Source organism: Lytechinus pictus, chromosome 9 (genome assembly GCF_037042905.1).
Source record: "Lytechinus pictus isolate F3 Inbred chromosome 9, Lp3.0, whole genome shotgun sequence".
NCBI lineage: Eukaryota > Metazoa > Echinodermata > Echinoidea > Temnopleuroida > Toxopneustidae > Lytechinus > Lytechinus pictus.
In genome coordinates, this window is record NC_087253.1 from 24,882,651 (window position 1) to 24,910,221 (window position 27,571).

Consider the following 27,571-nt stretch of genomic DNA (forward strand, 5'->3'; position numbering starts at 1 on the left):
TACTTGAATTGAAAACAAAAATCTATTGTCTCAAGGCAAAGTTAAAGCATCAATTAATGTACGTACCGCATTGATGTAAAAGGGCCAGGTAAAGGATGAGAGTTTTCGATATATATTTTCTTATTTTCATGCATATGGCTATCGATCTCAGCCATAGAGATATCTCTACATCATAGAGATATACATCTCTATGCTCTATACATATATAGAGATATATACGATCTCAGCCCATTTCCGGGCCGCCGGCCCAGCAGCCGGCCTCGCGGTCGGCGGAGTTCTTTCCAAAGTCACAGTGGTGTGATCTTCATCATGGTACGGTGATGTAATACAATACGTCTGCGAAACCGGCGTAAAACAGGGGAGCTAGCTCAGCCTCAGCTGACGTGACCGGAGTCAAAAGAAACGGATTTTGGTTGGAGTCAGTTGTTAACTCATAGTGTTTCCTCGTCATCTTAGGCTTTCTTGTTTCCTTTTCTGGTGAGTGACCGCAATAAAGCATTAGCAATCGGGCTGGGGGCGAATTTTGTTAACTTTTTGGGCGAATTATATCACCGCACCGCGCACCGTCATCGGCACCACACCACTCACAGTACCAGGGAGCTCCGGCCCGCTAAGGCTAAGGCTAAGCGGGTCGGAGCCCAGGGGCGTTATTCTGAGGTCATTTTATCTTTAAAATATTTTATTTTATCTCTTAAAATGAAATTGGTATTCTGAGATGACATTTTATCTCTCAGATAAAATTTTGAATTTTATCTTGCATATAAATTTTATCTTGCGTATCTAGGCCCTACACTACAGTCTGATACGCAACAAAGGAGTGCCTGCGTGCGTAGACATACCCATCGCGTATCTGGCCATGCAACGCGGATGATGTGCTTGCGCCCATGTTACTTTGAAGAAAAAATAAAATAAACTTAAAAGAGGGTAGGGGTTATTTTATCTCTGCGACGTTGCTTTCATCATTATTTCTTGGTGAATTAACTACAAATGTTGACATGAAAATTAAGAAAAATTATATATTAATTGAGAATAATACCTTAATGTTATTCCTGTACAATCAGGAAGTATTTCATAAAACTTTTCTAGACTAATATTGTCTTTGAAATGATGCTTGAAAAGATGTGATATAGACTTCGAAAAAAAGATGAGAGTATTGTCATTTTTTAAAAAGAAATCTCTGTAAAGACGCGCAAGCGTATTTTGCAAGCGTATTTGAAGTCAATAAATTGACGCAATCTCACTCCTTTGCCACACCTCCTGGCGGAATGGATTTTCATTGGTTGAGTGATATGAGAGAGCTATAAAAGCGCATTTCTAATTGGATATTGATTAAAAAATAGGTGTGTCTTACAGAGATAAAATGAAGATAAAATTGTTCTCAGAATACCAATTCGGAGAGATTTTAAGGGTATTTTATCTCACTGATTTTAACGGAGATGAAATATTTTATTTTATCTGAGATAAAATGGATCTCAGAATACCACCCCAGGATTCGTCCTTTATATTATTATTAGGCAGAGAGAGGGGTATGGCACTTTGGCAGTGTATCCTATTGCCGGACACCTTTATTTCAGTGCTTTAAAAATGACAACTAGAGGAAATACAATCAACATGATCAAGAAAAATTCAAACTTGCTATTCCAAATATTATGAAAATCATGAATATGATAAAATTATTTTATAAATTTACCAACCATTTTGGATAGTACAGAACAAGCCGAGATGTGAACCATGGAATTGAGATATTTCTACAGTGTTGATTTGTAGATTTTATTCAATCTGAAATGATAAAAAACAGCATATTTTGAGTCATCTCATCCTGAATTAAAACATGCACTTAAAAATGAATATCGTGTGTAACCTGGTCTTGATGCATTTACATTTGTCCATCAAAGTATTACTAAATATTCTGACCAAGATTGGCTTTCATTGTTTATACTATAAGCATGGATTAAGACTAATATAAACCAACTGAAAGTCTGAATGTAGCAGACAATATGATTTTCTATCAAAATCACTCCTTATACAAAAGGTAGAAAAAATTCATTGCCCAATTTTGGCAGGGCGCCATCAACGCATAGTTGAGTCCAACTATGCCAAAACAAATCCCTAATAGCTTTTAAAACTGCTTTTCTCTAAATTAAATGTATATGCAATTATTCATGAACTAAAACTAGTTTTGTCAGAAACTTATTTTCTACTCTTTTAAAATACACTTCATGAGTTCACCAAACGTTCATGTATCAGACTCATGACCATGTTTTTGTCTCATTTTCTATAGATCTATATAAATTTATGCACTTTCACCTCACAATGAGCAACTTGTCTTAAGCATAGATGCTTCAAAATACATCAATCCAAACTTTGTAATATGAAATTAAACCTACATCTTTTGTCTCTTCATTCTCACTAAAAGAAGTCTTATATTTTCATGCTCTTGCTAAGATTATAAATCCAACTGAACTGAACTTCCTGGAAATGTTCATATTCACATTTTCCAACATCACTAATTGCTCCCAAAAAACTAAACAAAGCTTTCAACTGAAGCCTTTCATTAATTAAATATTCAGAATTTAGACATCTTGTATCTTTTACCTTATAACACAAATCTCAGTTATGTGCATCTAAGACAATTGTGATCAGATTTAACACGAGCATTTCGAGTCAAAATTGTCTACTAACTTCAACCTCTTTTCACGTGTACATTTATAATGAATTTTTACGTCTGTTTTTCGTCAATATCTCTCTTTGACTTTCTTGACATAATTATATAATCAACACATTATCTCCCTTATTATCTGATTAATCTACGAAACTTACTTCTATGACGGGACACAAATGAACATTGCTGAATTTTGGACATAAAAGGTGACGAACTGCAACACCTCCGTTAATTCATGAACGTGAAAAATCTGATGCTGAAGATAGCGCACTGCTGTAAATTGACGTGTAGACAAATTTGCTATGGTATCTTTGAAATAGATAATTTAAAACAAACGTTATAATAATTGTATGGCGTTTAATCCAAAACAAATCCATTTTTTCCAAAGTTTAATCTTCTCTTCAAATTAGCCTTTCTGAAAGATTAAATTTTCTTACCAAAACATCCTCCCCGCCCAATGAGGGGGTTGTCCTCATTACAAATTGAAACAAAAAAACAGCCAAATTCGCGCTACAGATAAATTGTTTCAAAACTTACAATCCTTAGGTACTAATCTTCGTATCCCTCAACAGGGTAGATTACTGCTAACTTGGTTACTGGACGACGATATTCAGAGTTCATAGTCTTTGCTTTCACATTCCGCACTTTACCGTCGTCACCTGGGTAAACTTCAATCACGCGAGCGATTGTCCACTTGCTGCGTACAGAGTTCATGTCGGCAAGCATTACTACATCCCCAACGCAGACATTGCGTCGATGAACATTCCACTTCCTTCTTGGAGCTAACAGTGGCAAGACATCCCTTGTCCACAGTTGCCAGAAAGAATCTACAATGCGCTGAACCAGTTCCACTCTGTGTCTTGGATTTCACGTCTTCAAGAATGGGCCTTGCGCTACGCTCCCCGAAGCTCCCCGACATAATTATATAATCAACACATTATCTCCCTTATTATCTGATTAATCTACGAAACATACTTCTATGACGGGACACAAATGAACATTGCTGAATTTTGGACATAAAAGGTGACGAACTGCAACACCTCCGTTAATTCATGAACGTGAAAAATCTGATGCTGAAGATAGCGCACTGCTGTAAATTGACGTGTAGACAAATTTGCTATGGTATCTTTGAAATAGATAATTTAAAACAAACGTTATAATAATTGTATGGCGTTTAATCCAAAACAAATCCATTTTTTCCAAAGTTTAATCTTCTCTTCAAATTAGCCTTTCTGAAAGATTAAATTTTCTTACCAAAACACATTTTCTTTGCATCGCACTTGCCGCATACCCCTCCACGAAAAACAATAATTTTCGTGCGCGAAAAATTACATCATGATTCTGGACGGGCCCGCGGACGGGTAAAGATATCCTTGAGCCTTGATTATTATAATGATGTAAGAACAAATTTGTGTGATTTTTTCTTATTTCATATCATGAGTATATTCATATTCTAAGTTTTTGTTTGCTTTTTTTATATCGAATCTGAGCAGATGTTGGTAATAAATTCGTGTTTGATAACTTTTTTTTTTTGTTAGCTGCATGTTCCATGGCACTTTCCAATATAATTATGCTTGTTCGTATCATGATGCTCATCAAGTTGCGCTGCCGATCGTCGACTGCTCTACTCACGGTAAACCTCGCGCACGGGTACCTTGAGAACTAGCTGACGACGATCACCCGCAATACACCTCACCTGAACATTCGATCGAAGGAGCGGACGAGATTGAAATTCGGCAAATCAGGCCCATATTTCCGTTAGAAAATATATCAATTGTTAATGCAAAACTATGTTATATGATATTTTAAGCATTTTCTGTCATTTTAAAGATAAATAAGGTAAAAGTTGGATTTTTCCGCCTTGTTTTTGCAATCTTGTTCTATGTATTGCTCTGTGAAATTGAATTGCGGAAGTCTTACGATACGAAATTGTTTTCGAACGCAGTAATATGCGCATCCGGAATCATGATAGTGTCCGGTAATACAATACGTGACTATACTCTCCAAAATGGGGTCGAAATAGCACCCCAAATAAAAGGGGAAAAAATAAATTATGCACTTACCTCGATTATATGGATATGAAGGTCTATCTAGACCAAAAGCTTCGGTCTCTGTTTTATGTTGGTTGTTCGGCTGAACTCGATCTGTTGGCTCCACTCACCAAATACAGAGACCGAAGTTCTAGCGCGATCTGTACAGGGGATTCAATGGCCATATGTTTATGTACTTAAGTTCGGATAAAACAAGGAAGTGAAGTTGCACGACAGCCGAAGTAAGTCACTGTTTTTTCCCCTCAAAATTTAAGTTTATTTTCCCCCGTTTTTGTGCATTTCAGGCCAAAACGGAATAATAATCTCTATTTTGGTACAATTCTTTTTCAATGTTTTTATGAAATAAAGACAAAAATCAATGAGCCCCGTCAGGGGGATTTTGCATTGTAAGTCCCCTAATGGTGGCTGCACGATAGCGAGCCGTCTGTGTACGAGGAGAAAGAAAAAAAATGTTTAAAAACTCCTCGAAACAGACGGCTGCCAGCTGTCTAAGGTCTATCGTGACACAGAATCCTGACATCGAGGCACAAACTGGACACTCAAGTTCTCAAAAAAAAAGGAAAAGTTCTGTCTCGTTCATTCTCCTTTCAAAATTGAAAATAAAATGGCCGATCGATACCGAAAACGAATGTGACATAGATTATATTGATATGAAGGTCTATCGTGACCAAGAATCTTGACATCGAGGCACAAACTGGACACTCAAATTCTCAAAAACAGGAAAAGTTCTGTCTTGTTCCTTCTCCTTCTTTCAAAATTGAAAACAAAATGGCCGATCGATACCGAAAACGAACGTGACATAGAGGTCTAACTTTTCAGTTTTTTGAGGGTCCAGTTTGTGCCTCGATGTCAGGATTCTGTGTCACGATAGACCTTCATCCATATAATCGAGGTAAGTGCTTAATTTAATTTTTCCCCTTTTGTTTGGAGCCAGGCCCAGGGATTGCATCCCATTCATGTGCGTGTACCACAAAAAAAACTTAAACTTACACCCCCGAGATTTCTACTTTACTTCTAAAAGATCTAGCCCTAAATCATGTAAATGGGATACAACTTCATTTCCGAAAGTTTTACGATATTGCTTTCACTTTTAAACAAGAATTCATTAAAAAAACGAGACAAATATTATGAAAAGACGTCATCTTGTTTTCTTTGTTTTTTACCAAGACTACAGCACGCATATCGCGATATGCGTGCTGTAGTCTTGGCAAAAGACAAAGAAAACGCGGTACATGCACATGAATGGGACGCAATCCCTGGCTCCATGGAGAGTAAGCATACGTTAGTACCGGTATATGATTTTTACTCATTAGGAGCCTCCTGGCTACTGGTCTCCAGCAATTTCATTATTTCGAGGAGTCGATCTGCAAGTTCTACTGACAAAATAATTAGAAAGTCAATAGGGGCCTAAGCTTTCGATCCTAGCAGAATCTTCGTCGGAGGCAAAATGACAAACATATAAAGTGGAACAACCATAATATAGACCACAGACAAGCTACAGCAACACTAGAAACAAGGAGACAAAAAGGGCATTAGTGAGTAGAGAAGACCAATCAGGTTAGTGAAGGGGATGAAAGAAAAGGAGTAGGCAGACACAAAGGGAAGTTAGTGTAAGTAAGGCCAGTAAAAGACCTCAAGCCAAGAGGGATTAAGATAATGAGGCAGGCAACATCAAATAGGATCTGGAACAAAACAGTGATAGAGGGTATGAGGAAGAGATGAATAACAAGAGAATTAGTGAGAGGTGGGTCAAACAGGTTACAAAGAAAGGCATATTAAGCTGGTGCATAAGAGTGGGGGAAAAAAAGGAAAAGAATGGGGAACAACTGATAATGTGCAAAAGACATAATTCAGGGTGCTACATAACTTTTTTGAAGCACTTGCCCAGTCGGGCAAGTAAATTTTCAAATAGTTGGAAAATACTTGCCCGAATATAGATTTCACTTGCCCGAATAAATCCTTCAAAATAAAGTTTTATTGCTTTAAAACAAGTTATAGGCTTACTGTTTTACATACCATACCATTGACGGCTTTAATATATTTTTCAACATGACTACTGATGTACATGTACCTTGTATTTCTTTTTAAAAATGATTTTTATCTTGTACATAGTGACAAAATATATGGTCAATATGCTCTTTAATCTATTTCCTAATCTCATATATTTTGGAGGGGACTAGGACGCACAATAAAAAAGGGGAATTCACTGAAAATAACCAGAGAAAAAAAAAGAAATTAAGAGTGGGGGAGAGAATGAAAGAAAAAAATAAGAAGAAAGACAGAAAGGAGGAAGAAATAAAGAAAGGAAGAAAGAAAAAAAAGAAGAAAGAAAGAAAGAAGGGAAAGAAGGAAGGAAAGAAAAAAGAAGGGAAGAAAAAAAAACTGAGGAAAGAAAGAAAGGAAAGAAGGAAAGAAAGGAACGAATAAAGAAAGAAAAAAGGTAAAAGGAAAGAAAGGAAAAGGTAAAGGATGGATGGAAGGAAGAGAAAGGGAAAGAAAGAAAAAAAGAGAAAGGAAAGAAAAAAGAAAGGATAGATGGAAGGAAGGAAAAAAAAAGAAAAGAAAGATAGAATGAAAGACAGAAAGAAATGAAGAAAGGAATGAAGGAAAGAGATGAAGGAAGGCAGAAAGAAAAAAAATAAGGAAGAAAGAAAAGGATGGATGGAAAATAAAAGAAAGAACGAAAGACAGAAATAAAGAAAATCAGAAAGAAAGAAGGAAAGAAAGAAGAAAGAAGGAAGGAAAGAAAAAGGTAAGGAAAAAAATATATAAAAAAACTGAGGGGAAGAGAAAGAAAGGAAAGAAAGGAACGAATAAAAAAAAAAAAGAAAAAAGGTAAAAGGAAAGAAAGGAAGAAAAAAGAAAAGGTAAAAGATGGAAGGAAGGAAAAGAAAAAAGCGAGAGAAAGGAACTTGAGAAAGAAAAGGTAAAAGGATAGATGGAAGGAAGGAAAAAAAGAAAAGAAAGATATAACGAAAGACAGAAAGAAATGAAGGAAGGAATGAAGGAAAGAGATGAAGCAAGGCAGACAGGAAAAATAAGGAAAAAAAGAAAGGGTGGATGGAAAAAAAAAAAGATCAAAAGACAGAAATGAAGAAAATCAGAAAGAAACTGAAAGGAAGGAAGGAGAAAGAAAGAACGAAAGACAAAAAGAAAGGAAGGAATGAAAGAAAGAAATAAAGAAAGGAAAGAAAGAATGAAAGGGATGAAGAAAGTAAGGAAGAAAAAAAAAGAAAGGAAGAGAAGGTAAAGAATGGATGGACGGAAGAAAGACAGTAAGAAAGAATGAAAGGAAGGGGAAAAAGAAGGAAGGATTAAAGAAAGAGGTAAACAAAGGTTGGATGAAAGGAAGAAAGAAAAAAAGATAGAAAGAAAAGAATGACAAAAAGAAAGACAGCTATAGTAACAGAAAAAATGAACGAAAGAAGGAAGGAAATTTAAAGAAATAAAGAGAGATTCAAAAGGAAAGATTGAAAAGAAAAGATAGGCAGAAAGAAAGAAAACAGTAAGGAAGAAAGCTCAGACTATCCAGTCATAAGTAAAGAAGAAAATTTATCAATTTCCTTGGCTAAAAAAAAATAGTTACGAAAGAAACCACGTTTATCAACATACACACAAATGCATATGTGGGACTGTCAAACAATGTATTTCAGTGTGCGCGATACTAGACATCATTCGAAACCCGATCTTTTTGAAGCATAACAGAAGTGAAAATTTCTCCTTTTACTGCTTAAAAATTATAGAGCTACCCCAATTTTTAGGAAATGTGGACATTACAAGAGTTTTCATTGGTAAGAGATTTGAAGTTTGACAGTTCTGTGGGAGATTTCTTCCAGAGCAAATTTCGTTCGTGCAGCACCATAGAAACCATGGGCTGCATGGAATAGGCGCTAGCTAGCTAGGTATGCTAGACTGTTTGTGTGTGTGTGTGTGTACATGTCTGAGCTGTGTGTTTATTGCAGAAAATGGCGCAAATTTTGCAATTCGAATCATGACTTATAAACTTTTTTGAAAGAAATTAATGATATGGCTTTTTTTCTCTCTTTTTCTTTTCTATATTTTTGATGGTGAAATATGGGGAATCTTTCTAAAATATAATTTCTATATGAGAATTTTGCTTGCACGATTCGGGCAATTAGTTTTTGCTTTTACTTCAAAACACTTGCCCGACTCTAACTTTTACTTGCCCCGGGCAATCGGGCAAGCGCTTATGTCGCACCCTGCATATAAGTATATATGATAAAGAATAAAACAAACTAAGAGAAGAAGGTAAGTGTAAATATGTATCTATAAGTGATATGTATATAAATATATCCAAAAAAGAAATGTATATGAAAAAATATAAATACACATATGGTGTAACTGATATTGTAATCCGCTAGGTGTGACGGGAAAAAAAACCCATTAGACTATATAGTAGGGGAAAAAAAAAAAACCTGTATATGTGAAAAAGAGGAAGCAAATTGCCTAAAAAGGTAAAAGCAAATATAGAAGAGAGGGGGTGTATTATGAAGAAACCATAGTATACATGTAAATAAGCAAATGTGGTAAATCTAAAAGAGGTGAGTGGAGAAAAAAAATATATATAATAATTATTATATCACCTGAATAAGGAAGGAAAATTGGAGCTGAGCTTGTATGAGATATGGGAGAAAGTAGAGGAAGAAACTATAATGTAACTATTCAAAAGAGCTGAGGGGAAAAATTATATGTATATATAAATTGAAAGTGGATAGGAAAGAATAATCAGTCGTTCCCCTCTTGGATGTTCAGGCCATGAGGTTGGTTGGTGCGAAGTCGGGTACCTAAAGATTCGATGCCCTGTAGCATCATGTCAGTGATGGAGTGGTTGGGGAGGTTAAAATGGCGGCCAACTGGAGTGTCCAGCTTTGCTGTGTTGACGGTGGATCTGTGCCCGTAGAATCGTTTCTTGAGTGTGGTCTTGGTTTCCCCTATGTATTGTACCCTACAAACTCTGCAAGTGATGAGATATACAACATTAGTGGTAGTGCATGTGATGTTGCCCTTGATTTGGTGAGACAGGCTGGTAGAGTTGCTGGTGAAAGTGTCGCCCTCGTGAAGGTGTATTTCACATATGATGCACCTGTTGCTGGTGCATTTGAAGGTGCCATGCTGTATGGGAGAAGAATGGTTAGTGAGGGAAGGCACTTCAGCACGAACAATGAGGTCCCTAAGATTCAGTGGGCGTCGGTATGCTAGAAGGGGAGTATCGGGAACGGCCTGTTGGAGACGATCAGAAGTGTGTAAAATGTGGTGGTTATCAAACAGGATTTTGCGGAGAGGGGGTAGATTGGGATGGAAGGTGGTCACAAGCGGTATTCTGTCGGTGGTCTCCTTGTCACTTTTAGGTTTGAGAACTTCAGATCTGGGGAGAGAACGAACTTTGTTAATTGCCAGTTGGACTGCCCTGGCCCCGTGGCCCCTGGCACAGAGATGTTTCTGCAAATTCCTGGCATGGAAGGAAAAATCAGGGTCCTCGGAGCAGATACGGCGAAGTCTGAGGGCTTGACTTTAAGCGATGCCGGTTTTGCAGTGACGGGGGTGGCAGCTGGATGAGTGGAGGTACTGGTGGGTATCTGTGGGTTTAGTGTATAGGGTAGTGGTGATACCGTTAGGCTTTTTCTGGACTGTGACATCAAGGAAGTGGGTTTCCTGTTGGGAGAAATCAGAAGTGAATTTGATGGTCCTGTGGAAGGAATTGATGTGGTCAATGAATGTATGGAGGCTATCTTCATCCCTGGTCCAGATGAAAAAAATGTCGTCTATGTAATGCCACCAAATCCATGGGCGACAGGGGGCTGAATCTAACATCTGCTGTTCCAGCTTGGTCATGAAGAGACAGGCGAATGAAGGAGCCATCCGGGTGCCCATTGCTGTACCGAATATCTGTAGGTAGTGCTTGCCCATGAATGTGAAGTTGTTTTTTGTTAGTACAAAATAATTACACGTGGAGCGTTGTGGCCCAGTGGATTAGTCTTCGGACTTTGAAACAGAGGGTCATGGGTTCGAATCCCAGCCATGGCATAATTTCCTTCTGCAAGAAATTTATCCACATTGTGCTGCACTCGACCCAGGTGAGGTAAATGGGTACAGGAAACTATTCCTTGAAATGCCAACGTGCTGTAAAAGGCTGCGAGGCTAAAGCCAGGGTAATAATATCCAATTAAGCGCATAGGGACGCATTTGGCAGTGATATGCGCTATATAAGCATGTTGGTATTATTATTATGTAACATGTTGATTCTTTGACACTTCCTGTCACACCTTCCCTGAATCCTTTGTCCCCTTTTCCTTTTTCTCTTTCTCTCCCTTTTCCCTTATTCTTTTCTGCTTCCTCCTCCTAGCTCCTCGTCCTCCTTCTCCTCTTCCTCCTCCCCCTTCTCCTTCTCCTCACCTCTCTCCTTTCATTTTCTCTTTCTTCTTTTGTCCTTGTTTCTCTTTTTTTCTTTTTCCTTCTCATCATCCTCTCGCTTCTTTTTTTGTCTCTTTCTCCTATTCGCTATTCCCCCCCCCCCCCCAATTTTTGCTAATCCCTTCTCAGAGAAAATTTTTCAATCTACTACAAAAATGGATGTAATTCCGTTACCAATAACTGAAAAAGTTTTTCCTATGAACTAAATCCTTACTTGAATTTTATATAATTCTGAATTCTCTGATTTCATGTGACTTACTAAAGGCTTAGCAACATTTTTTTTAAATATCATTTGTGTAACTCTGGTAACGGAATTACATGGGAACGGAATTACCATTATCATATCTTTTAAGGGGTGTGCGTTAGCCCATTTTGTTCCATTAGCATGTTGATATCTTAGCGTAGTTCATAGTTATGAACATTATAAGCCTTCTGATTAGTAATTACACTCCAAATCAAGATGAGATTATACAAATTTACTTGACAGCAAGCTCCCATTCAGTATAACATTCAGAATAAAGGCAAGATAATGTAAATTGGCATTAATAAAGTATATGGAGCATACAATGTAGGTGAATGCCTTACAAATGATAAATGGGCAATCACTTCTTGGGGTGGAGGAGAAGAAGGATTATAATATGCAGGATGATCTAAACAAAATTGTCATCCAGATTGGTTTTGCCAAAAATGGCACTGCCAAGAACCAGTTCTAATGAGATCCAAAATACTGGACGCACAATCACGGAGTGACCATGTTCCTTGTGTGTGCCTTGGAAAAGAATGGCATTTAATTCTTTTGTAAGTGCCTCTGCCCTCTGATAAACTCACCCTCGGCAGTCTGTAGTGAACTTTTCAGTAAAAAAAATTCTGGGATGGCTTGGAGTATTTCTATGTTTCAAAGAAGTAGCTATATTTTTCAGATGGAATTGCCGAATAATTTAAGCGATATCTTATGTGTAACTCTCCTTGCATCGGAAGATTGGAAATTCTTTGCAACAAGCCATGGTGAGGGACCAGACTCTGGCATTGGCGAACAGTGTAACGAGCAGTAAAAAGTAATGAGTGGAAAAGGTTGAAGTGAGATCCATAATTTGCAGATGTTGCAAGGGCCACATGCCCAAAACATACTAAATCTTGATACAGATGACATTCCGAAAGTATGGTGGATTTTGACATAGATATTCAATATGTCTTAATTAGCACCAAACCAATACTGTTCTCCACCCCTATGCAATGGATGTTCAGGAACATGCAAAGTCAGCATCATCCAATAATCAGTACTTCATGGATGGAGTAAGTGAGTAACAACGGTCCCCTTAAGTAAGGATGATACACAGAATGAACACTCCTCTAAGGAGAGGATGGTGATAATGTTGAGACCAACAGTGTCATCAATAACAAAATATCTGAGAACAGAAACATAACAGAAGACAAACTATTGGAAATGGGTAGAAATGTATACAGCATTCTGCTGTGAAAGAAATTCAAATAGACATTGGTAGTATTCTGAGATACATTTGTCTGAGATAAAATAAAATATTTTATTTCTATTAAAATAAGTGATATAATAAAATAACCTAAAGTTCTTTCCAAAATGGTATTCTAATAACCATTTTATCTCCGTTTTATCTCTGTGACACATGTCTATTTATGAAGCAATTTCCAATGAAAAATGCTGTTTTTTATAGCACTATCTCATTCAACCAATGAAAAGCCTTTCTGCCATGAGGTTCAGCAAATGAGTGAGATTGCATCAATCAAATTATGTGCTTACAGGGATTTAATTGAAAAAAATGAAAAATACTTTATTTTAGAAGTCAATTTCACATTTCCTACCTCATTTCATTTTAAAGATAATATTAGTCAATAAAATTATTTGAAATATTTCTTTAATCTACAAGAATAATGTTGGAGTAGTACTCTCATTAAATAATTTATTATTTTTCCTTTATTTTTATTTCAAGGTTTTGAGCGAATTGACCTAGAAATATTGCTGAAATCGAAAATGGATAGAGAGAATAGCCTCCACCCAATTTGAAGTTCTTTTTTTTTTCTTCAAAGGAACATTGGCGCAGGCACATCATCTGTGATGCAATGGTTGGATACGCGATTGACATGTCTACATCCTTGGCACTGCTTTGTCACATATCTTTAGATACGGAAGATAAAAATTCATCTCTGATAAATTTTCATATTTTATATGAAAGATAAAATTTTAAAATAGAGATCAAATAAAAAATCATGGCCTAAGAAAACCACCTCAGGTCATGAATATGACTTATGATCATCAAATCATTGCAGTTTCTGAGTGTCACATCTGGGAAATATATCTGTCCAGAAGTTGATATTGACTTTATAAACAGATCTGCTATATTTGCAGTCCTCAGTGAGCCACATATAGACAGTAAATGAATCCTTACCTTTAAAGAAAATTAGATTAATTGGTGCACTAATGAAGAACTAATTTATTGCTTTAATAGTTGTCCACAACATTCTTTCAAAATGCAAATGTCAACACTATTTTCATGTGGTTTGAGCATTGTTTCTCGTTTTTAGTACATTTATTGAACAACCAAATAGAAAGTTTTCAGTTTAACTGTTTTAAGATGCCAATTGTATGTACAGCTATGTTTCTTTTGAATATTTAAAGACTTTAGAATATCTTAAACTACCATCTACACAATTTTTTGACTAAATATGCAGATCTGATCACATGCTGTCCTCAGCTTTTGTAAAATTTCTGATACAGGAGGCAAAAATTGGCTAGTAAGTCCTAATACCCCTGAAGTTGAAAATGAACAAAAATTTAATTACCACTGATCCCTGATATTTTGTAAAATTCTGTTTATTTATGGTAGAGCCACTTATTACATACTATATACTTGTATTTTATTTGATACTATAGATGTAAAGTACTTAGTTTGTGTTAAGTATTAGAGAAGAATAAATAAACAAGCTTTATTGAGGCATTTCTTCAGTCATAAATGCCTAAAAATAACATTTTCCTTCTCAAATGTCAGAGGCGTAATTCCGTTACCATTATGTGTAATTCCGTTACCATGTACTTCCCCAAAAGAAAGATCAATCACGAAAATTTGTTGATGATATTTGTGAATAAATTACTTTCAAAATAAAGTTGACATTATAATCAATTGAATCAGACATTAGCTTGGAGCTAGTGTGTTGTAGATTTCAGAGAAACTTTTACTAAACTTTGGGTTGCAAAGTGACTCATTTCTCTGGTAATTCCGTTACCATAGCACACATCCGTCATTCACATTTGAACGTGTGAGGGGTTTTCTAAAAATCTTGGTTCAGAATATAGCACAAGTGGCCATGCATAGTATTAAGTTTAGAAAATGGGAAAACATTGAGATATCTGGATGCTGTGAGCAAAAATAACAGCCAAAATTCTCTGATTTGTAATTCCGTTACCATGGAATTGCCCTTTGTCGTATAATGGTTTGTTTCTTACAGTGTACACTATGTTACCGGTATATCTTTTTTATTTCAAACTTTTATATTTTTGAAATTTGTTTGTAATTCGGCTTTATGCTGCGATTGAAGTTTCTATGAACCATTTTTAATTAAAACAGAATGACAACTGTTGCTCCTCTCTTTGGTTTTCAAGTTTTGGCTGAAATAGGGATTGTTCCGCTGCAAATTTCCAACAAACCTAACCCTAAACCCAACATAAAACCCTAATGCAAACCTAACATAAAACCCTAATGCAAACCTAACATAAAACCCTAATGCAATTAACCTAACCCTAACCTTACATCTTTGACGAAATAAAGCTCAGAGCAAATGATATGTCATCCTTTTATCTTCTTCTTCTTCAACCTACACTGACTGCCTCCTTCAATCCTGAAGATTCTTGCAGTATTGTAGTACTGGGGGCCGGCAGGTGCAATACACCGGGTGAACACCCTACTCTTTGACGAATAGTGTATTGGTTTTAACGTGCATAGGTTGTGACTCTCCTATACACGGAACCAACATCTGTGTCCTTTCCGATGGACGGAGTGTTTTCCAACTGCATTCACACCTGCACTGAATACAGTGGTGAGGCACGCTAACACAACGCTATAGCATCAGATTTTTTGTTAGACGCTTTTCGGCATGAGCGGGACTCGAACCCCTCATGTTGAGATCTACGATCTTATCCGAAACATGCGCTCTAAACGACTGAGCTACGCTGCCTCCATGTTTCTTTAGTCGTGAGACTTTAGGTGTTCCTAACTAAATTTATTTAGTTTTCTAAAATTATAACACACCATCCTTTATTTTTCTTTTCAGAAGCAGAGTAGTAACACTCCCTCTATCATGGGGTATTGCTCTGTCAGCGACTTCTACGCCGGCAAGACCCTGATGATCACCGGCGCCACTGGTTTCATCGGCAAGGTGATGTTGGAGAAACTCCTCCGGTGCTGCCCGGATATATTGAAAATCTTCCTCCTCGTAAGAACAAAATCAGGCATAAAGGCATCCGCCCGTATTGAGGAAATCACTTCCGGAATAGTGAGTTAGATTTTGAATTTGTATTTGTATTGTTTTCATCGGCCTATTTGTTTGGCTGGTAGATAAATTTAAAATTCAATTGTGTTGGTAAATGGTAGATGGGGTGATTTTTTTAACTGATTGCTATAAAGAAAGCATTAATGCTTGTTGTAAGCAAACAATCAGAGGACCGGTGGCTTAAGGTCCTCTCCGAGGGACCTGGTAATGAGGATTAATGCCTTGCCAAAGGGCACTAGCGCACCAAGTGGGAATCGATCCCGGGTCACCAGATTCCAAATCCCCCGCTCTACAGACTGAGCTATTGCGCCTCAAGGTGTCTGATAAAAATATGATTTGCATTCAAAGACTGAAGTGAATTGGACATTGGCAGTAAAATAGAATATTGTTGAGAGCAATAGAGCAATGTCAATATCTTAAGAACATGTTTGTTTAGAATATTTTTTTAATTTGATGTATATTCTTTCATTTGTCATGTTTTTTTTATTTAGTGGTTTTTTTTTTTTACAAAGGACATGCGAATTCCCTGTAGAAAAAAATATGATGTTGATGGATTTCCATATATTTGAAGTTGGTCAGATCAATTGTAACTCTCTATGAGTCAGGGCCTTGCTTTTGTTCTGAGAAATTTGACTTGGAAGAGGTATTATATAATGATACCACATCTTTGATATATATCTGGGCCGGTCTTACAAATAGTTACAATTGATCCAATCAACCTCAACTATATGGATATCAATCTATGCCTTCAATTTTTTTTATTTAAAAAATTTCGACAAATTCCTTTTTCAACAAAGAGAAGCACACTGAATTTTCATGAAAACGATGGATTTATAAATAATATACTTCATATTTTATCAGGAAAATATTTTGAAGAAGCATGTAAGACCGGGAGCTGGTCTAAAAAAAATTGCTTCACCTTGGGTGAATGTTCGACTTATAGACGTTCGACCTAATTGATATTTTTTCCTAATCGACAGTTGTTTGACAAAGTCCGGGAAGCGCAGCCAAACTTCCAGTCAAAGCTTATCCCAATTGAGAGCGACCTGATGGACTCCGACCTAGGGTTAAAAGAAGAAGACATTAGGACACTTCAGGAGGAGACAGAGCTTGTGTTTCACATGGCAGCCACCGTTAGATTTGATGAAAAGCTATCGTAAGTATGCCTAAATGCAGGGGCGGATCCAGGATTTTCCAAAAAGGAGGGGAGGAGGGGGCACGTTTCCCCAAGAAAAATTTGACAAGCAAAAAAGAAAAAAAAACAGTTTTCACCAAAAATTAAAGGTCATTTCGTCCACAAAAAATTTGACAAGCTAAAAAAAAACCAGGAAAGAAAAAGGTAATCACAGGCCGGATGTGCCCCACCCCCTTGATCCACCACTGCCTAAATGTATAATGTACCTTCACCTCTTCTACTGCATTTCAGTTCATACACTTTTGCAAGCAAAACATTATTTGTTTTATTTTCAGGGTATACTTTCTGCAACATTGAATATAAAGCTTTAACACTGCAGGGAATGGGGGTTTTCCAGGGCCCGTCTTACAAAGAGTTACGATTGATCCAATCAATCGTAACTATGGAAAGCCAGCAATGTCTACATATCTCAAATACATGTTTGTTCAAAATATTTTCTAGATATGACAAATAATCATGCATCCATTGTTTTCTTGAAAATTCAGTGTGCTTCTCTTTCTGTACAAAGGGCATTGTTCAAATTTCGTGGAGAAAAAATTATGACATTGGTGGATTTCCATATATTTTAGGTTGATCGGATCAATTGTAACTCTTTGTAAGACTGGGCCCAGGGGTGGTATGCTGAGATCCATTTTATCCCAGGGGTCCGTTTCATAAAGCTGTTCGTAAGTTAAGAGCGACTTTAAGAACGACTGGTGATCCTTTCTTACGCGCTAAACCATCGCCAATGAACATTTTGGTATATACTCTTGACCACAAGAAATGATCACCAGTCGTTTTTAAAGTCGCTCTTAACTTACGAACAGCTTTATGAAACACCCACCAGATAAAATAAAATATTTTATCTCTGTTAAAATCAGTGAGATACAGTACCCTTAAAATCTCTCCGAATTGGTATTCTGAGAACAATTTTATCTTCATGTTAAGACAGACCTATTTTTTAATCAATATCCAATTAGAAATGCGCTTTCAAATACGCTTGCGCGTCTTTACAGAGATTTCTTTTTAACAAAAATAACAATACTCTCATCTTTTTTCGAAGTCTATATCGCATCTTTTCAAGCATCATGTCAAAGACAATATTAGTCAAGAACAGTCTTATGAAATACTTCCTGGTTGTACAGGAATAAGTTGTTGTTCTCAATAGATATACAATTTTTTTCATTTTCATGTCAACATTTGGAGTTAATTCACCTAGAAATATTGAGGAAATCAATGTCGCGGAGATAAAATAGCCCCTACCCTCTTTTAAGTTCATTTCATTTTTTCTTCAAAGTAATTTGACTTAGAGTCACATTTAATACCGACGCATACATGATATGCAACTCCCAATCTTATTGATCAATACGTAGTAAAGTGCGTCCTCTTCGCATGATCTGACCAATGCAGCCTTTTATATTGCATGCAACTAGACATATAAGTACGACTTTAAGTCATACTCAAATCTTTGTGAAACACCACCCAGGGGAAATCAAATTTTGTTTACATCTCTCTCTCTCTCTCTCTGTTCTCATCCCTCCGCTTGGTTTGGATATTGTCGGGTCCAACCCGCATGTGAAATATCATGAAGACTGAATGTTAGTAACTTGTCAGGCCAGGAGAGTACTGGAGCGGCTATTATGAATTTTTGTGATAGATATCAACGTCATTTTTAATAGCTTAATTGAAATCCATGGGGAGCTTTGAGTCATGACCAATAAGAACAGCTTGAGTGAAATTGCAATTGTAGTTAACAGCTGCTTTGTTACAAAAAAAAATGATCATGATGAAGAAAATAGAGACTTCATACGTCGAGATGCATGCAGAGTTATTTAAACCCAAATTATTTCTGCGTTTGTTTCCAGACTTGCCCTCCACATGAATGTACAAGGAACAAGAAAAATTCTGGAACTGAGCAGAGGCATGAAAAAATTACTGGTAAGTCAAAAAAAGTATGAAATTGAATTTCTTTAGATATTTGTAAAAGAAGATCTTTTGAATGCAAAGTCATAACTGCTGCTAATAATTGCAAAGTTTGAGAAAAAAAATGTGAGGGGGTTAGGGAGGGGTGATCTCTTAAAATGTCTTTGCTGCGATATTTATTGTTTAAGCCTGGAGATAAGACTTTTCTTATAATGTGGGAAAATATTCAAATTAAAACCCAAATAACTAAATAATAACAAGAGAAAGTGCAAAGAAAGAATATAAAAGAAAAAAGATTTAGATTTTTAAAAAGGAGAAAAAAAGAGGGATTTTTTATTATGATTTTGGGGAAGAGCTGCTGTGGTAAAAATAGTCACCAAACTCTGATTGGTGCCAAGAGAAGATATAGAAGAATGAGAAGCTTGAAATGCCATCTTCCGATATGCCTACTTAAAAATCTTACCTTATACATGCCTTGCTCCATAATTACGAGTATGTCAGACTTTGAAAGCGATTTCTCCCAACAAATAAATTTCATTCAATTCAATATATCCCCTTTTTACAGGTGTTTCAACATGTATCAACAGCATATGCTTACTGCGACAGAACAAAGATAGAGGAGGTTTTTTACCCTCCTCCTGTCGACCCATACAAGATCTTGGATGCTGTAGGGTAAGTCAACCTTTATGCCGTAGGGTAAGTCAACCCTTATGCCATAGGGTAAGTCAACCCTTATGCCATAGGGTAAGTCAACCTTTATGCCGTAGGGTAAGTCAACCCTTATGCCATAGGGTAAGTCAACCGTTATGTCGTAGGGTAAGTCAACCCTTATGCCGTAGGGTAAGTCAACTCTTATGAAGTAGGGTAAGTCAACCCTTATGCCGTAGGGTAAGTCAACCCTTATGTCGTAGGGTAAGTCAACCCTTATGCCATAGGGTAAGTCAACCCTTATGCCGTAGGGTAAGTCAACCCTTATGCCATAGGGTAAGTCAACCGTTATGTCGTAGGGTAAGTCAACCCTTATGCCGTAGGGTAAGTCAACCCTTATGCTGTAGGGTAAGTCAGCCCTTATGCCGTAGTGTAAGTCAACCCTTATGCCATAGGGTAAGTCAACCTTTATGCCGTAGGGTAAGTCAACCCTTATGCCATAGGGTAAGTCAACCGTTATGTCGTAGGGTAAGTCAACCCTTATGCCATAGGGTAAGTCAACCCTTATGCCGTAGGGTAAGTCAACCCTTATGCCATAGGGTAAGTCAACCGTTATGTCGTAGGGTAAGTCAACCCTTATGCCGTAGGGTAAGTCAACCCTTATGCCGTAGGGTAAGTCAACCCTTATGCCGTAGGGTAAGTCAACCCTTATGCCGTAGGGTAAGTCAACTCTTATGAAGTAGGGTAAGTCAACCCTTATGCCGTAGGGTAAGTCAACCTTTATGTCGTAGGGTAAGTCAACCCTTATGCCGTAGGGTAAGTCAACTCTTATGAAATAGGGTAAGTCAACCCTTATGCCATAGGGTAAGTCAACCGTTATGTCGTAGGGTAAGTCAACCCTTATGCCGTAGGGTAAGTCAACTCTTATGAAGTAGGGTAAGTCAACCCTTTTGGATACTTCATTCATTGCAGGGTACATTTGATTTGCATCCTGCTTCATTTTCATTTAAATGCCAATCATTAATACTGACCCTGGACACACAAATAAGTTGGCATTTCTCATTAAAAAAAGACGATTTCTAAGGAAGCATAATTGCATTTATAAGTTTTTTTTTTTTTTTTTTTAGATTGATCTGTTGGCCTGACGTTGCGATCATAAATGATGAAAAGTGGTCCATGACTGTCACATAATAAACCAAAATTTGATAACATGACAATAGTAATTCGATGGAATGAGCAGTCAACCCAAACCAAATATATAGCCAGGGGCCGAAGCCACTTGCTCCTGGGACTGAAACAGGGTTCCCCCCTTCACAGCCCGTATGGATGCAAGCTAGGGTTGTCATTCCCAGAGGGAGCCCAGTCAGCTAGGAGCCAAGCTAGACAAGCTAGTAACCTTTGAATTTACACCTCCCCTCTTGTTATAACAAATTGTATTTTGATGATGTCAGTTTACTCGTTTTCGGTTTGATCATGATTGCATCATAACAACCAAGATAACATGAGAGTTATCCTTGTGTTTTTAGATGGATGTCAGAAGATATAATCCAGGAATTAACCCCCATGCTACTGGGCAAGAGACCAAACACATACACCTTCACGAAGGCTCTGGCAGAGTATGTCGTTAAAGAGGAGGGTAAGGGGTTGCCAATTTGCATCACAAGACCGTCCATCGTCGGAGCATCATGGAAAGAACCTTTCCCCGTAAGTGAAGTTTCAAGAGTTAAAGCCTGTCTCAAGTTTTGGTAAAGGTTCAGTAATGTGAACGATATGAGAGTATCATTGAATCTTACAAAAGCATAATAGTCATTGAATGGCTTTTTTATTCTTTAGAATTTGAACATATTTTTTCAAGCCATTGGGATTTGAATTTAAATCTATTTTTATTCAAAATAGCCATTTGAGCACTTACTTTACATATTTAGTAATTGGATATTAGAAGGCTACCTACAAAGATTATATCATTAATTTTTCAGCCCATACCATGCCTGAAAAGGTCTTTTAGAAACAACAAAATAAACTACCAAAACTAAAGATGGGCTGTAAGACTGAAAGAAATTTTAAATGTGTATGACACCGAGAGCCTGCTTCATAAACTATGGGTAACTTAGTTGTCAAGAATCTGTGTAACACCTGGCTTTCCATAGTTAAACCACAACTTTAGACCTGAGCTTGAATTAAACCTGACTTCAGAATATGGGCCGTTAGGCGTAGACCAAGTGGCAATGGGTGATTCTAAGTTCAGTGTTTACCTCTTGGTGTTGATGTTAGGTCAATTTTTACATGAGTATAACACCAAACATAAAATGATGGTGGTCCTGAAAAGTCACTCACTATGGCCCGTATTCTGAAGTCAGGTTTAATTTAAACTCTGGTTTTAAGTTGTGGTTTAACTATGGAAAGCCAGTTGTTACATAAATCTCTAACCGTAGAGGTTCAATATATCAGCTCATTTGACTCCCAAAACATTAACTTCCTGGGAAGGATAAGTATGACAATTGTCTTCACCATTAAATAGTTAGTGAAGAGCACAGTTAACATGAAAAGCATTCACTGTAAACAAAATTTTGAAACGATTGGCTTCCCATAATTTTAGCACAGAGTTAGACCATGGTCTAAGTTAAACCCGACTTCAGAATACGGGCCTATGTGTTGAGCTGTCAATATTTGTGTGAACTCAGAATAGGTTTTGGAACTAGGAAACACAATCCAAAATGTGCCTCCAACATCAACACTGAACTCTAAATCACCCAATGTACGGACCTGCCAACCAGTACGTTTTTGGCGTATTTAGTACGTTTTTGCAACCAAAATACGGCATTACGTTTTTTCTTTAAAAAATACTCTTTTTTTTTACAAAATCGTAATTTGTTGAGAAAAATCATCTCTACATGTCTCTATTTCATAAAACTTGCACAAATATGGTTATTAGATCAATCTAATTTCAGGTAACTTGTTTTTTTCAATCTTTTTGTTAAAACCAGGGTAAGATATACACATGTTTAAATGTTTTTTATTTCATCTGCAAGAGCAGTGCTCATTTTAGCTTGCATGCAGTTTGAGCGGTGCGAGCGAGTACGCCACGCATTTTATTACGAAATACACTTTTTCATTCCAAGAGGTTGGCAGGTCTGAATGTAATCTTTGAGAAATCATTCTCATTCTCATGACCTTTGTTTCAATCTATTTGTTTTGACTCTGATTGTTTCATAAGATTTGCTTTATCATTACTTCGTAATCTTTCAGGGATGGATCGATAACTTCAACGGTCCAAGTGGACTCTTTATTGCTGTGAGTAAACAAAATGATTCTTGAAAGAATTTTTCTGCCCTGGTACCTCTTAAGGAATTAATGCAAATTTAAAAAATATGTAATATATGATTAGTTAATGGATTAAGCAATTTATGAGGTTAATTTACCATAAAAGTATGTCAGCTTTGGGTTTTGTGAAAATAGAATTCACCAAGATGACTTTTTGCTGCCTCTCATATTGGCTATTTCTGATTTTTTTAATTTTGAGCATTAATGTCATTCAAGCTCACTGTATGCTTTGTGGAGATGTGGATACCCTGATATTCATGGGGTTTTTAATAAGTGAGAATCTCATGAGAAAGTTCATAAAACAGAGGTTAATTATTACTGTATCATCCAATATCTATGTTGCAGTAAAACATTCACTGTAGTGAATAAACTGTGCAAAATAATGAAATATAATCTGAAAAACAATTACACTGAAGATCACCAACACAGATAAGCACAGGTGGGACACTATGTAATATTATTGCTTGGAAAAAGACCCAATATTTTCTCAACTTCTCAGCAATTACACAATTCCTTTGAGAATCCTTCGGTACATATTTTTCATTTATACCTACAGACACTTGGTGATCAGTTTATTATAGTCTGTACAAACCTATTTTGGAATCGTTACTTCAACTGGCATTTATCTTTAGCTTGAGTGGCCATTTTATTAGATTCTGTACAAACCCATTTTGGAATCTCAATTGTAACTGGCATTTATCTTTAACCATTTTATCTATCCCTTGTAGGTGGGCAAAGGCTTGTTGAGAATGATGATCGGCAATGCGGAAGCCATTGTGGATTTTTCTCCTGTTGACTTCGTAGTGAATGCCATGATAGGTGCAACGTGGCATACAGGTGTCTATAAGTAAGTGCATGGAATTTGAATTTGCCCCCCCCTCGATATGATCGTCAATGTGTTTAACCCTTTGAACCCGATAGGCCGGAATACCGACCTCACAGAGAACTTGCAAATACCCGATAGGCCGGAATACTGGCCTGAAGCCACGTGACTTGAAAAACATGGGTTCTAAATGTCAGTGCCGACCGCACAGAAACATTGTTAGCCTAACAGAGCGCTTACAGTAAGCCCAGTCACATCTCTCGGATTGTTAAATCAAAACATTTCTGTAAATGTGTAAGTAATGCATTGTTGTAACATTAGGCATAGCTGCCACATTACCGGTTGTAACAGGGGCTCTGTTAGCGCTAAGAACATTTCTGTACGGTCAGTAAAGGTCATCTTTTAATAATGACGTCATCCTTCTAGTGTGTGTATAGGGATATTCAGTCGTTAATTTCAGTCAAGATTGGTCTTCATTTCGGAAGGTTTTTGCATAAAAAATGGCCAAAATATACTACTCTACTTCGGAGGCTTGTGTGGAAACGTGCAGTAATAGATGGCGTAATACGCAGTGAGTCACCTGCTGATTGTGAGGAAGCTATTGATAAATCTGACTTTAGTCAAAGCAGTGATTTGAGGGTAAAACAGACAAAGTTGTGTTGGTAGACTAGGTTTACAAGAACCTAAACAACTTCAGCTGGCTCGGCACCTACGGGGAGAAGATGCCGCTGGGGCTCGAATTACGGGAGTTTCCAAATGTGGTCGATATGTACAAATAATACAGGGATCAAATGGTTAAGAGTGAAATTGGTACAGACATCCCCTCTTATGTTATCAGTCAATAACCCAGCCGACATGTTGCCCCGGGATAAAATTAGCTACCCGTGGGCATTCGTCGTCAACTTGGATAACAGCTGTTAAAAGGGATATCCATTTTCTTCGACCGTACCAGGACAAGCGAGGCAATAATAATAGGCATTTATATAGCGCCATCTATCTAGAAATATTCTATTCCGAGGCTCATTGTTTATTGTTATTACCCCGGCTTTAGCTTGAGCTGCCTTTTAGCCCTCAGTGCATTCAAGGAATTAATCCTGCTGGGTACCCATTCACCTCACCCGGGTTGAGTGCAGCACAATGTGGATAAATTTCTTGCTGAAGGAAATTACACCATGGCTGGGATTCAAACCCATTCCCACTGGGCCACAATGCTCAATGGAAAGCGCCCTTTACCTCCCAACACCGTTCAGTTTCTACGCCGCCACACAACACGGGTTACCAAAAGAATTATTAACTTGAAGACAAAAATAATAAATAGAACTTAACATTTTAATGAACAGAACATTTTTCAAAGTAATTAAACGTGTCTTCCTTTAGCCTGAAAGTTATAAACCCTAAATATATCTGTAAATTATGAATTACACCAATGTATTCATGAATGCACTAATATAGTCATAAATACACAAATCTGCCCTGATTCATTTATTCAGAGCTTGGGTTCTATAGCAGAATGAATTTTATAGACTGGTAACCCAATTCATATGTTTATATTATACACAGGCCTGCCACCATCTCAGTCTATAACTTGGTCACCAGTCCTGTTAATCCAAAGAATGTTCTATAGTACAATAAATAAAGACTGGTTACCCAATTCATATGTTTATATTATACACAGACCTGCCACCATCTCGGTCTATTACTTGGTCACCAGTCCTGTTAATTCGAACAATGTTCTATAGTACAATAAATAAAGACTGGTAACCCAATCATATGTTTTTATTATACACAGACCTGCCACCATCTCAGTCTATTACTTGGTCACCAGTCCTGTTAATTCAAACAATGTTCTATAGTACAATGAATAAAGACTGGTAACCCGATTCCTGTGTTTATATTATACACAGACCTGCCACCATACCAATCTACAACTTGGTCACCAGTCCTACCAATCCTCAATTAATAGGAGACCAGCCTAGTAAGTAGAAAGAAAATTACAAATTTTTTGATTTTTTTTTTTCCAGAATACAGAGATTTGATGGTATACAATATACCAGGCATTAAGTAAGTTTAGCAGTATAAAGATGTATTTCTAAACAAGAACTGCTGTGAATAATATGATTTGTGATCCACGTCCATGTTGAGGGTGTCGGGCAACATTTTGCATTTGAAAGAATATCAAAACTAGACATAAATACTCAGTGCAAAGTGGCTGAGAGATCACAATGACTTACAGCCTGACTTTTTTTATTTGCCCCACAGAACTCGTTTCAGAACTGTACAACAGAACACCCTTGGAAAATGTCTTCAGACGGCCAAAATGTAGTTTCACCAAATTTTGGTAAGTAGGCCAGTGATGTGTACATCACATTGCAACCAAACATCCATCTAAACAAACTTGTGTTGCACTATCAATTTCCTATCTTTACTTTTTTTATCCCCCCCCCCCAAAAAAAAAAAAAGGCGGCACAGGCCTTTACAAGAAAAACATTCTTCACTGTGATGGAAGCAATAACTTGCCTAGGAAAAAAAAACCAAATTTTCTTCTCATTTTCTTTGTTTTTCATACATTTTTATTCAAAAGATCTGGGGGTGTTTCACAAAGATTTAGGTGTGACTTAGACTTAGAGTCATATTTATATTCCCAGTTGCGTCCAGTTGAGAAAGCATCACCAAATCATGCTCGTACATTACTATTAGACTCAGTATAAAAGGCATTTCCGTAACATTTGCTCCAGTGACAATTGCTCCGCTATAAATTCCACATACTAATTGAATGATTAAACTTCAACCTTTTTATTTATTGGTATATATGCACATAAAAATTGACCAGCAGCACTAGCTGAAAGGGTCAATTTACAAAAATTCATGAAGTAGAATATACAAATATAACAAAGCAAATGAATAAAAACGTAATTAAAGTATTCTACGTCAAAACTTATCTCCAATTAAAAGATGTATCTCATAAATAAAAGTTTGAGAAAGAGAGAAATAAGCAAAAGGGAGGAGGGAGAGAGAAGAAGAGAGAGAGAAATGAGAGTAATGGAAAGAGAGAGAGGGAGAGAGGGAGTATGTCCTCCAAATAGAAAGAGAAAATTGAGTGAGGTAGAGAGAAAAACAAAAAGTGGTGAAGAAGTGGAGAGTGACATGGAGAACATAGAAGCCAAAATACTGTCAATTATGATTGACACTACATAAAAATATGAATATCCTATGAGATACAAAATGATTTATATATATAAATAGATTCAACATAAGAATAAGTAGTATAATACATTTTAGCAAGACAATAACTGTAATCATTTCAAATTTTCCATGTACGTAGGCCTAACCTACAAAAAACCGATAGAAAGCTAAAGAAAGGATTAAAGAAAGAAAGAGGGACAGACAAGAAAATAAAAAGAGAAAAGTGTAAGGGATAGGACTCAAATAGGTAAGGAAAATAGTACTATAGGAAAGGGAAAGAAAGAGGAAAGAGGGAGAAAAAAATAAGGTAAGAGAGCAAGTTTACATTGTAACAACACTAACAAAAAAGGAGACAGAAGGATTGTGGGCTGAAATGGTGACAAGGAATGGCTATATAATCAAAATACAGGAATTGCGGAAAACTACTTCAAAATCTTTGCAAGGTGAGGAATGGTGGATTTACGGTATCTTTCAGTATTGCATTTGATTGTGGGAAAACCAGTCATGTTGCGTAATTGTCTAGTACAAGAAATGGACCTTGGTGTTGGAAGTAGGTGTTTATGATGATCAGAGTTCATCAATTTCTGTCCAAAGTTTAATAAAAGTGAATCCCTTCTGGAAGATAGTGAAGTCAGTTTGCTAATTACCAGAGCATCAGAGTAATGAATGTCATATCCTACAATTATTTTAAGTGCCCGCTTTTGAACAAATTCCAGTTTATCAGATTCTTTGATTGTGATAGAAGTGTGCCAGACAGGGGAAGCATATTCAAGAATTGGCCTAATATATGTAGTGTATACAGTCACCATATCAGCCAAACTTGCCTTCGATCTCCT

The 27,571-nt window shown here is 36.9% G+C and overlaps 1 protein-coding gene across 1 annotated transcript; it reads left to right on the forward strand.

Moving 5' to 3' along the window:
• Positions 1 to 349: 349 nt before the first annotated feature.
• LOC129268093 (fatty acyl-CoA reductase 1-like) lies at positions 350 to 25,998 on the forward strand. The gene is made up of 11 exons (XM_064104348.1): positions 350 to 477; positions 6,027 to 6,270; positions 15,445 to 15,666; positions 16,644 to 16,819; positions 18,703 to 18,775; positions 19,326 to 19,432; positions 20,935 to 21,112; positions 22,655 to 22,699; positions 23,458 to 23,576; positions 25,457 to 25,527; positions 25,812 to 25,998. Exons 3-11 carry the CDS (start codon positions 15,472 to 15,474, stop codon positions 25,892 to 25,894), a joined length of 1,047 nt encoding a protein of 348 aa, XP_063960418.1. The 5' UTR covers positions 350 to 477; positions 6,027 to 6,270; positions 15,445 to 15,471; the 3' UTR covers positions 25,895 to 25,998.
• The last annotated feature ends 1,573 nt before the right edge of the window (positions 25,999 to 27,571 follow it).

Bases quoted from the DNA above. Each gene is read 5' to 3' on its own strand.
- LOC129268093 (XM_064104348.1), top strand. From the start codon at position 15,472: ATGGGGTATTGCTCTGTCAGCGACTTCTACGCCGGCAAGACCCTGATG. The intron at 18,776-19,325 runs GTAAGTCAAAAA...CCCTTTTTACAG, and splicing joins GAGGCATGAAAAAATTACTG to GTGTTTCAACATGTATCAAC. The intron at 19,433-20,934 runs GTAAGTCAACCT...TTGTGTTTTTAG, and splicing joins AAGATCTTGGATGCTGTAGG to ATGGATGTCAGAAGATATAA.